This window comes from Fringilla coelebs (assembly GCF_963513975.1).
Source record: "Fringilla coelebs genome assembly, chromosome: 13".
NCBI lineage: Eukaryota > Metazoa > Chordata > Aves > Passeriformes > Fringillidae > Fringilla > Fringilla coelebs.
In genome coordinates, this window is record NC_140039.1 from 4,123,995 (window position 1) to 4,135,657 (window position 11,663).

Sequence of the window (11,663 nt, forward strand, 5' to 3'; positions counted from 1 at the left end):
TTTACATATAATATATAATAATATACATCATATATAATATATCTTCTATTGTATATAATTTTATATAATATATTTTTAGATACCATATATATTTGTTATTATTTTATATACAATATATTCTATATTTCATCTTATATCAAAAGTAATTCTATATATAAATATAAATGTTTATATATTAATATAAGTATTATATATATAAGTATATAATGTATTTAATACTATCTATTATGTTATTTTGCATATTGTATATATAATAATATACCGTATATATTATATATTGTATATAATATTATATAATATATATTTAATATAACATATGTATGTTATTATTTTATATATACTATATTATATATTTCTTCTGATATATCTTATATATATGTAATATTATATTAAAATATTTTGTATAATATATAATTGTATATATTGATAGAAATTCTACATATAAATACATCATTTTTAGATATTAATACAAGTATTATATATATAAAAGTATATACTATATATTATGATATATTATATTATTTTGCCTATAATATATATAATAATATACATTATATATACTATATGTTATATAGCATATAATATTATATAATATATATTTTCCTATAACGTATATTTATATATAATGCAAACAATATTATATATAAATATTATATATAATAATATAGAATTTTAAAATATTAATGAATTTCTGTTTATGAACCTGGATTGATGGAAAATAACCAGTGCAAGCACACATCTCCATCACGGCTTCAAAACCACATCTGGCATCTGAGATCTGAGCTCTCCCCAAGCAGAGTGACACCAAATCAGGGATTGAAGCTTTTAAATGCTGCTCAAACAGAAGCTACAAATGGGATTTGCACTGGGAAAAACCTCATTTAGGCTGAACTTAGGTGCCAGTTTTGTACTCACATAAAGAGTGAGCTAAAATTTGATGTTTAAAACACATCTCCAAAGGAAACCCAAACCACACAAAAGACTGAGCAGCTTCTCTAGCCTGTAACATCATCAGCTAGAGAAGCTGCTCTTTGCAATCAGTATTTATTTTTGAGATAAATTCAGTAAAACCTACAATATTCCCTTAATTTACACATCTGATTGATTTCATTGCCTCCTTTAACACGGCTCTCAAAACCTGGTATTTTTCCTGTCATAAGAGATAAACACTTTGGAAGAGATTACAGTGTAACAGCCAGGGACTGGAAAAACTCTTTGAAATCCTAACTAAGCTACAAGGGAAGGAGTCAAATGACTAAAAAAAAAATCTCCCTAATGCAAAAAGCTGAGAAAATGGGAAAAAAATGGTAGTTTATATAAACATACATGCAGAAAGTGAGTGAATCTGAGAAATCAGAGTATTTTAAATTCAGCCAGAAGGAGTTAAGGACTCAAAGCAGTCCATCCTGTGTTATAAAGTTATTTATTTATCTAGGAAAATTGCCTTTTCTGACCTTAAAATGTGCTAACACACGACAAAGATCATTGAAAATTGGTCTAAAAAAGGATGGTGACTGTAACAACTAAAACCTTTGGTAAAAAGGTTATTTATTTATTCTCATGCAGAGTTGTTGATTCTCATGTAGAGTTGTTGATTCTCATGTAGAGTGATTCTCATGTAGAGTTATATATTCTCATGTGGAGGTATATATCCTCATATAGAGTGATTCTCATGTAGAGTTATATATTCTCATGTAGAGTTATATATTCTCATGCAGAGGTATATATCCTCATGTAGAGTTATTTATTCTCATGTAGAGTGATTCTCATGTAGATTTATTTATTCTTATGTAGAGTGATTCTCATGTAGAGTTGTTGATTCTCATGTAGAGTTGTTGATTTTCATATAGATTTATTTATTCTCATGTAGAGTGATTCTCATGTAGAGTTGTTGATTCTCATGTTGAGTTGTTTATTCTCATGTAGAGTTATTTATTCTCATGTAGAGTTATATATTCTCATGTAGAGTTATATATTCTCATGTAGAGTTATATATTCTCATGTAGAGTTATTTATTCTCATGTAGAGTTGTTGATACTCATGTAGAGGTATATATCCTCATGTAGAGGTATTTATTCTCATGTAGAGTTATTTATTCTCATGTAGAGTGATTCTTATGTAGAGTTATTTATTCTCATGTAGAAGTATATATCCTCATGTAGAGGTATTTATTCTCATGTAGAGTTATTTATTCTCACTAGAATTATTTATTCTCACTAGAATTATTTATTCTCACATAGACTTATCTATGCTCACGCAGAGTTAGTTATCTATTCTCACACAGAGTTTTCTATTCTCACACTATTTTTTTTTCTATTCTCTAACTAATACATCAATTTCGTGCCAGGAAAGTGTCTCCTCGCACAAATGAGGACAAACCCCAGCCTGTACTTACATATCAAAGGCACTGAACTCCAGTGTCAAGCGAGCTGGCAAACCCAAAGGATCACCTGGACAAAAAAAAAAAGCAGCGACAAAGCTCCTTTTAACTGAAACATTCGGCTTATTTCCCCTTTTTGTTGATGTCAATTACAGTGCAAGGTACAAAACTCCCGGCCACTCTTTCAGGCGTTCTACAACACCAGAACCGTGCCGGGGAGCGGAACGGGCGGAGAGGAGAGGCGGAGCGGGCAGAGCCCGGTGGGTGGGTCGGTGGGTGCTCACCGTTGTAGTAGTAGCCCTTGATGAGCTTGGGGGTCTCGTCCAGCCGGTACTGGTTCAGTTTCCTCTGGGTCAGCTCGTGCCAGAAGCCCGCGTCCAGCGCGCTGCTGAACGGAGCGAACTGCAGCGGCACCGGCCCGGCACGGCACGGCCCGGCACGGCACGGGGCAGCGGCCATGGCCCGGCGGGAGCGCGGCCCTGCGGGGAAAGACACACGGCCGGGATGGGCACCGGCACACCGGGACACCGGCACCGAGCACCGACACACGGGAACGGCACCGGGACACCGGCACCGGGACACCGGCACCGGGACACGGACACGAGAACGGCACCGGGACACACGAGAACGGCACCGGGACACCGGCACCGGACACGGACACGGGAACGGCACCGGACACGGACGCATGGGAACGGCACCGGACACGGACGCATGGGAACGGCACCGGACACAGACGCGGACATGGCACAGCCACACGGGAACGGGACCGGACAGGGACACGGACACACGGGAATGGGACCGGACACTGACACGGCACGGACACACGGGACCGGACAGGGACAGGGACACGGCACGGACACACGGGAACGGGACCGGACAGGGACAGGGACACGGACACACAGGAACGGGACCAGACAGGGACACGGACACGGCACCGGACACACGGGAACGGGACCGGACAGGGACACGGGAACGGACAGGGACACGGCACGGCCACACGGGAACGGGACCGGACAGGGACACGGGAACGGACAGGGACAGGGACACGGCCACACGGGAACGGGACCGGATAGGGACACGGACATGGCACGGACACACGGGAACGGGACCGGACAGGGACAGGGACAGGGACACACGGGAACGGGACCAGACAGGGACACGGACACGGCACCGGACACACGAGAACGGGACCGGACAGGGACACGGACATGGCACGGACACACGGGAACGGGACCGGACAGGGACACGGACACGGCACCGGACACACGGGAACGGGACCGGACATTGACACGGGGACGGACAGGGACACGGACACGGCACGGACACACGGGAACGGGACCGGACAGGGACACACGGGAACGGCGCGGACACAAGGGAACGGACACACGAGAACGGGACCGGACACGGACACGGACATGGCACGGACACACGGGAACGGGACCAGCACCGGCCCCGCACAGCGACACGGACTGACAGAGGACCAACATGGCACCGGGACCGGACACGGACACGGCACAGCCACACGGCACCGGGACCGGCCCCGAACATGGACACGGCACCATCCCGCACACTGACACGGGACCGGCCCCGCACAGCGACATGGCCCCGGCCCGGTACGGGGCATCCCCCGCCTCCTGTCCGCCTGACTGCAGCCCGGGGAGCCGGTGAGGCCCGGGCACACCGAGCGGGGGTGCAGGGGGCAGTGCGGGGACGGGGCCGGGGCTGAGGCGGTGCCGGTGCCGGTGCCGGTGGCGGTGCCGGCAGGACCCACCCGCTCCATCCCCGCTCCCCTTACCGGCTGCACCGCTCGCTCCGCACTTCCGGCATCCCCGGCCGGCGCACACCGGTGATGTTACCGCAGCGGGAGCATGTGACGGGGCGGGCGGCGCGGGGAGATGGCGTGAGAGGCACGGTGGGCGGGCCGGTCCCGATCCCCCATCCAGTTCCCTATACCCGTCCCCATCCCGGTCCCCGTCCCGATCCCCATCCCCATCCCCATCCCGTTCATGATCCCGGTCCCGATCCCCGTCCCGTTCCCTATAGCCGTCCCCATCCCGGTCCCCGTCCCCGTCCCGATCCCCATCCCCATCCCGTTCACGATCCCGTTCACGATCCCCATCCCCATCCCGTTCACGATCCCGGTCACGATCCCCATCCCGATCCCCATCCGGATCTCCATCCCGATCTCCATCCCCATCCAGATCCAAATCCTCATCCCGATCCCCATCCCGTTCACGATCCCGGTCCCAGTCCAAGTCCCCGTCCCCATCCCGATCCCGATCGTGGTCCTCATCCCGATCACGATCCCGGTCCCCATCCCGATCCCCATCCCGGTCCCGATCCCGTCCCGATCCCCATCCCCGTCCCGATCCCGATCCCGGTCCCGATCCCATCCCGATCCCCATCCTCGTCCCTATCCCGGTCCCATCCCGATCCCCATCCCCGTTCCGATCCCGGTCCCATCCCGATCCCCATCCCTGTCCCGATCCCCGTCCCGATCCCGATCCCGATCCCGATCCCGGTCCCATCCCGATCCCCATCCTCGTCCCGATCCCGGTCCCATCCTGATCCCCATCCCGATCCCCGTCCCCATCCCGATCCCCATCCTCGTCCCGATCCCGCTCCCATCCCGATCCCCATCCACGTCCCGATCCCGTCCCGATCCCCGTCCCGATCCCGGTCCGATATCCATCCCCATCGTCTCCATCCCCATCCCGATCCCCATCCCGGTCCCGCCCGCCCTCGGTAGCATCCCCTGCCTCGGGGCAGTCGGGCGGACCCGCGTGCCGCAGCGCTCGGAGCCGTCCGTGTGTCCGCTGCCCGTCCGTGTGTCTGCTGCCGTGTGCTGCTCCTCCTTTCCAGGCACGCAGCACAGCCCTCAGAACATTTAATAATTTAATTTAATTCCATTTTCGATGGTGGGAAAATGCCCAAGCGTGCGCCTGCACTGCTGTTTCCTCTCCTGGATGCTGCCGGTGTGGAAGAGCGCGGCGGAATTCCCTGCTGGCCGCGGCACCGGGCTCGCTCCTGCCCCGCCAGGTGTCCCCGCCGACCCGCGGAGCGCTCCCAGAGCGGGCTGTGCTGCTGAACCAGCGCGCCTTTGTCAGACATACATAGTGTAATATTGGCTTTTCGCAAGTATTAACACTGGGAAAAACGTCAATGGCTTGGTTTTAAAATTTTGAAGGTTTAATGGTAATAGAGTGGTTATAAAAATAGTAATATAATTAGAGTAATAATAATGTGGACAATTAGGATTAGGACAGTATGAGACAATAAAAACAAAGAGTCATGGACATCTGGGTACCTTTTTCTGGGCAGCATGAGCCCGAAAAAAGACACACGTTAACAGAGAACTAACCCTTAAAAACAACAGCCTGTTGTGTATTCATACACTTCATACATGATGCATAAATTCCATTCAAACACAGGATTCTGTCTGGTCATCAGCAACTTCTTCCTCTGAGTCCTAACAGCGCCTTTGAGGTGGGAAGAAGTTCGTTTCTTCTGATAAGAGGGCAATAAATTCTCTTTCTCGGAAAGATTTAGGCCCCCTGTGGCTGCTATCTCACTGCAAGTCCTTTCTTTAAAACAAGTATCCTACATAACATAGTTTCTATTTTAACATTTTTTTATAACCTAAAACTATATTTAACACACTACTTAAGAGAATTAATACAGCATTACTTTCTAACATAACACACATAATATTAATTTTAATTTTGCAAAAAGCCAATCTTAAAATACGCATTTTTCACAACACGGGTTTTATATGTGTAGTGTTAAAGTAACTTTGTTATAAAGATACAGGGTTTTTTTTCTGTTGTTGTATAAAATCTCAGTGAAATAGCTGGTATAAGTGTGCTTGTGTTAAAATGCCTGCTGGGATGGGATAGCATCCAATGAAGACAGGATGAGGACACCTGTACAGATCTGCCAGCTGTCAGCACTCACCTTCTGAAGAAAATCTGGACCATATTTTGGACCAAAACATGGAGAGTTATGGGTCAAAGCCCATGACTGGAGTGAGACAGGGCTCTCTTCGAGCCAGGTCTCATCAACTCTTGGAGATTTATGTCACACCCAAGATAGCTCAGCTACCTCAGAAGGCATAAAATCAGCAGGATGGCTTCTATGGCAGTGTTGGAAACAAAACAGTTTAATAAAAGGCAAAATAACAAATCTCTTCAGAGAGAAAAAATGAGCCTGCCTGGTGCAAGAGGTCCTTGCCCCTGATAAAACACCTCACAAAAACCATTGGTTTCTTTTTTCTCCTTTTTCTAGTTAATTGCCCAGATGGGGCTTTTTGGCTCCTGTCCAATTGGCTATCCTTAAGTTTGAGGTGAAGTCCCCCAGCCCTATGAGGTGTCTTCCTCACTAATTGAGGAGAGAAACTTCTGGGTTTATTTCCTTTTTGAGGAGACAAAGGATAATTTTGTCACTCCATCAACAGGGGGCACATTGCTACACTGGAGGTGATAAGAAAGAACCAAAACCACAACCAAGGAGTACACGTGCTCTAAAAAGGTGGAATTGAGGAGGAGCCACGCTAAACAGTTCTTGCAACTAATTTGGGGAAAGTTCACTGTGCAAAATTGTTTGTGAATATGTAACAGCTGATGCAATAGAAATGGTATATAGAGGCACATATTTCCAAAATAGCAGATACCAAGATGCACCCAGCTATTAAAAATCTTTCCTCTATGCTCCTATTGTCCTTTATTAAACTTTTTAAATTTTCACATGTGAAAAATGTGTATTTTATGATTGGCTTTTCGCAAATATTAAAATGAATATTATATTATGTTAGAAGCTGATGCTCTATTAATTTTCTTAAGTCATGTGTTAAATATAGTTTTAGGTTATACCATAAGGTTAAAATAGAAACTATGCTACATAAGATACTTGTTTAAAAGGAAGGACTCGCAGTGAGAAAGCAGCCACGAGACACCTAAATCTTTCAAAGAAAAAGAATTGATTGCTCTCCTGTCAGAAGAAACTTTCCCCTGCCTTGCTCAGCCATGAAGACGCCCTTAGGATTAATGGGAAGAAGTTGCTGATGACCAGACAGAATCCTGTGTTTGAATGGAATTGATGCATCATGTCTGAGATGTATGAATATGCAACAGATTATTGTTTTTAAGGGTTAAACCTCTGTTAACGTGGGTCTTTTTTCAGATTTGTGCTGCCCAGAAAAAGGTACCTGGATGTCCATAACTCTTTATTTTTATTGTCTCTTATTGTCCAAATCCTAATTGTCCAAAATTTTTATTACTCTAATTATATTGCTATTTTTATAACCATTTAATTACTATTAAACTTTTAAAATTTTAGAAACAAAGTGGCATTTTTCACACACAGGAGAGCGAACGTGTTTTCCACAAGAAATCCCCAGGCTCTCGTTGTGTTCTCTGAAGCTCTGTGTCCTCTGACCTTGGCTGTCAGCTGGAAAACACTGAAAGCATTTTACAGGAAACCACACCTGAAATATTCGCTCGAGCCTTGCCCCACGTTGGTGGGAGGTTTCTCCATTTCTTACTGTAATTTTCTTTCTTCTGCTTCCCTCACATCCAGAGCCGCTGGAACTGCCTGCTCAGTGAAATAAACTCAGGAATTTTCTTAGCTATTTGCTATTTAAAATAGGTACTGTCCCATTTCCCTGTTTATTGTCATCTAATAGCTGTAAAATTGGTTATCACAAATCCCCTCTCTTTGCTGTTAACACAGTTGCACAAAGATCATGGGTAAAATGGCTTGAGACTAAAAAAAATATTCAGGCAGCTTTATTTCCCTGGGTTTAGCTGTTTGAGCGTTCTTTATTTTTACCAAAGGTTTTTGTTGTTACAGTCACCATCATTTTTAGACCAGTTTTCAATGATCTTGCTGAGGTTTTGTCATGTATTAGCACACTTTAAGGTCAGAAAAGGCAATTTTCATGATCAACAGGACAGATTTCTTGATAACTCTCAGCAGCCCTTGGGTGAATGTGTTTTTCAGCACTCATAACTGTGGCTGACTTTTATTTCCTCAGGGATCATCTAAATTACCATCCATTTTGGCCAGAATTGCTGTTGCAAATCAGGATAAAAAAAACCAATTTAATGGCTGTGAACCTCAGCAATTGTTGGTGGAAGGCCAGGGATTAGAGCATGGTTCTGTTCTCTACTCCAAAAAGATTCATTTTACTGCTTGGTGCAGGTGTTCCTCCTGCAGGGGAAAAGTTGTCTGAATTCTGCAGTGAATTTTGTTGGTTCTATGTTCTCTCTCTGCATTTTGCCTTGTTTCTCCTAGATTTAAGTTTCCTGATTGCAGTTTTCCCTGAGTGCAACTTGAAACCAAAGTCAATTAATCTCTGAACCTCGCATGATACACTGATATAACCTGAATTTAAGTTCAGTCCTTTAGCACATTTCCCCAATGTATTAAAATGCAGATAAATTAGAGCTTCATTTAATATTGAATCCTTTAAATACAATTAAGAAACTGTTCAGAATGTGGGAAATTCAGCAGCATAACGAAAGGAAGGAGAGGAATTTATTTTTTCTTTGAAACACCAAAGCCAGCCCAGCTTTCAGTTGTACTCCAACATCTTCTTGGTCTCTTTTCCAACACCAAGTATTCAATTATTGTGTTTTTCTCCTGAAATATTCGACAGCAAGATTTATAAAATACAATTAAATATAAAGGGTAGAAAAGGTAAACATATTTAATGTATAATCAGCTATATTCTGCAAGTCTAGAAACAGCAGCACACCCTTCTGGAGCAGATGGTGACAGTATATTGAGCATGGAAACTCTTTTGGGACATAAAAAGTCTACTTTTTTCCAGCAGAGTTAATGTACAGTTAATGTAAGCATGATATTGAAGAGATACAGTAGGATACACACTAAAACTTGACATTTGATGAAAAGTTTGTGCCTTGGAGGAAGCTATAAATAAATAGGGGAGTTTCTTTAAAGAGTTGCAAGCTCTTTCTTTGACTGTGCAAAGTACCTCCACTTGCAAATCTCACTTCACAAGCAAGGTCTTTAATGGAGGAAGTTGAAAGAGAAAAACCTTTTTGGCCAATGACAGAAATGTGATTTCTTCCTTTTGCGTAGCTGAATAAGTTATAATCACTGAAGAGGTTTATTTGTTTATTTGTGTCTCCATTTCTCTGATGGAAGTGGTGGTGAAAGGTTGACAGCAGCGTAACAGTTCATGTCCTGACCTTGAGTCTTTCAGATTCTTGACCTGAAGTTGCTCTTCAAATGTGTTAGAAGTGGTTTTCCTACCACTCCTTTACAGATTACAGTTTGCCAAAGCCTTTCACTGTACCCATCCTTTGGAACATTTTGTTTGGTCCAACTCCTGAGCTGCACTTGAGCCCCGAAACCCCAGACCAGCATCAAGGAATGCGAAGGATCTTTTTAAAAGTCTTCTTGAAGTTCTGGTTGCAGAGAGGATAGAGGAACGGGTTTAGGGTGGAGTTGATGTAGCCCAGCCATATGGTGAACCTGTGCAGCTTTGAGAGCTGCTTGTGGTCGTGGAAGGTTATCACCATGAACAGCACGAAGTAGGGGATCCAGCAGAGCATGAAGGCTGCCATGATCACCCCCAGCTGCCTGGCTGCCTTCCTCTCCCTGTTCCCGTGCCAGTGCATGCTCCTGGAATGCCTGTGCAGGGTGTGCCAGGCTTTCCTCAGGAATGTCGCTCCCCTGGAGTCCCTGTGCTCAGTCCTTCCCTGAGGACAGCAGGCTCCTCTGGGGCTGGGCTCCACCTCAGTGAAGGTGTGGTTGTCCGAAGCCCCGCTGGAGTCACTGTCCTGGCAGCCAGGCTGCTCCTTAGCCCCGGGTTTTTCCGTGGCACGCATCCCCTTCTTCCCTGCCTTATCCAAACCAGGCTCAGGCTTGGCTGTGCTGAGAGAGAAGCAGCTCCACCTCAGGACCTTCCCATTACTTGAAGCCCCGTCGGGATGGCTGAAATTAAGCTCTGCCTCCACTTTTTGGGGCTCTGGGGAGCTTTGCTTGTCTGCACCGGGGCTGTCCCCACCTAAGACCTGCTCCTGGAGGCAAATATTTTTCTCACCCTTCATCTTGGTCTGATGAGTGGTGTTTCTTTCCACGGAGGGCCAGGAAGAGCCGTTGCTGAGCTCTCGGTGCTGGCAGTGCCTCCGAACAGCCCTGAAGATCCTGCAGTAGAACCACAGCATCAGCAGCGAGGGCAGGTAGAAGTTGAGGATGGCCGCCAGCACCTTGAACCAGGTGACTTCGAAGAACTCCGTCTCGCACTTGTTCTCCTCCACCGTCCTGCGCCCGTTGTTGGCGAAAACGTGCCAGCCCAGGATGGGGATGAGCCAGGTGAAGGAGAGCAGCCAGACGGCCAGGATGAGCAGCGAGGCTCTCATCTTGGTGCGGTACTTGAGGTACCGCAGCGGCTGCTGCACCGAGCGGTACCGGTCCACGCACAGGACGAAGAGGTTGAAGATGGAAGCCGTGCTGGCCACGTAATCCATGGAGAGCCAGAACAAGCAGGCTGCCAGCCCCAGGGGCCAGCGGGGGCTCAGCAGGTCCACGATGTTGAGGGGCATGACGGCCGCCCCCACGATCAGGTCGGCGATGGAGAGGCTGACGATGTACAAGTTGCCCACGGTCTGCAGCTTCTTCTCCGTCCTCACGGCACACAGCACCAGGATGTTCATGACGACGGTGATCAGGGAGATGCTGCCCAGGAAAAGGCCCAGGAGGGCAGGGGCAGCGCTGCTGGAGGGCTCTGTTGTGTTGTTGGGCATCTTTTTAGCGAGTGGGCGTCCAGGGCTTGGACGTTCAGTCATGGTTTGCACTCCTGGCTGAAAACGCGTTGGGTTGCTTGGGGAGTTTTGTTTCCAGAACTAGAGGAAAGAAAAAAAACCTACTCAGTCGCTGTAGTAATAAGATAATAAAATTAATTTGTGCCTCAGCTTAGCATTGTCCCTTTCCTAAATAACAACTTTCTAAGGCATTTTACACATTGAGTTTGCTGGGTCCCTAGGATGAGGTGAAAGATGAGGAATCTGACTCCATGTTCTAAGAAAACTAATCTATTATTATATGTTATTTATAATACAATTAAGAAATGCTATACTGAAACTACACTAAAGAAGAGTGAGAGATGAGGAATCTGACTCCATGTTCTAAGAAAACTAATCTATTATTATATGTTATTTATAATACAATTAAGAAATGCTATACTGAAACTACACTAAAGAAGAGTGAGAGATGAGGAATCTGACTCCATGTTCTCAGAAAACTAATCTATTATTAT

At 45.8% G+C, this 11,663-nt stretch overlaps 2 protein-coding genes across 4 annotated transcripts in view; both read right to left on the minus strand.

The window, feature by feature from the left end:
* Positions 1–4,225, minus strand: part of ATG7 (autophagy related 7) — a 97,000-nt gene extending 92,775 nt beyond the window's left edge. For all 3 annotated transcript variants that reach the window (XM_084214752.1, XM_084214753.1, XM_084214751.1), the window contains exons 1-3: positions 4,176–4,225; positions 2,665–2,859; positions 2,396–2,450 (exon numbers count right to left, since the gene is read on the minus strand). In XM_084214752.1, the coding sequence (XP_084070878.1) occupies positions 2,396–2,450; positions 2,665–2,839 (230 nt within the window). In that variant the 5' untranslated portion in view covers positions 2,840–2,859; positions 4,176–4,225. The remainder of the gene's footprint in view (positions 1–2,395; positions 2,451–2,664; positions 2,860–4,175) is intronic.
* A 5,543-nt stretch (positions 4,226–9,768) lies between these two features.
* Positions 9,769–11,193, minus strand: HRH1 (histamine receptor H1; the record flags this gene model as incomplete). The annotated part of the gene is made up of 1 exon (XM_084214259.1): positions 9,769–11,193. The coding sequence occupies one exon, from the start codon at positions 11,191–11,193 to the stop codon at positions 9,769–9,771; it is 1,425 nt and encodes a 474-aa protein (XP_084070385.1).
* Positions 11,194–11,663: the final 470 nt, after the last annotated feature.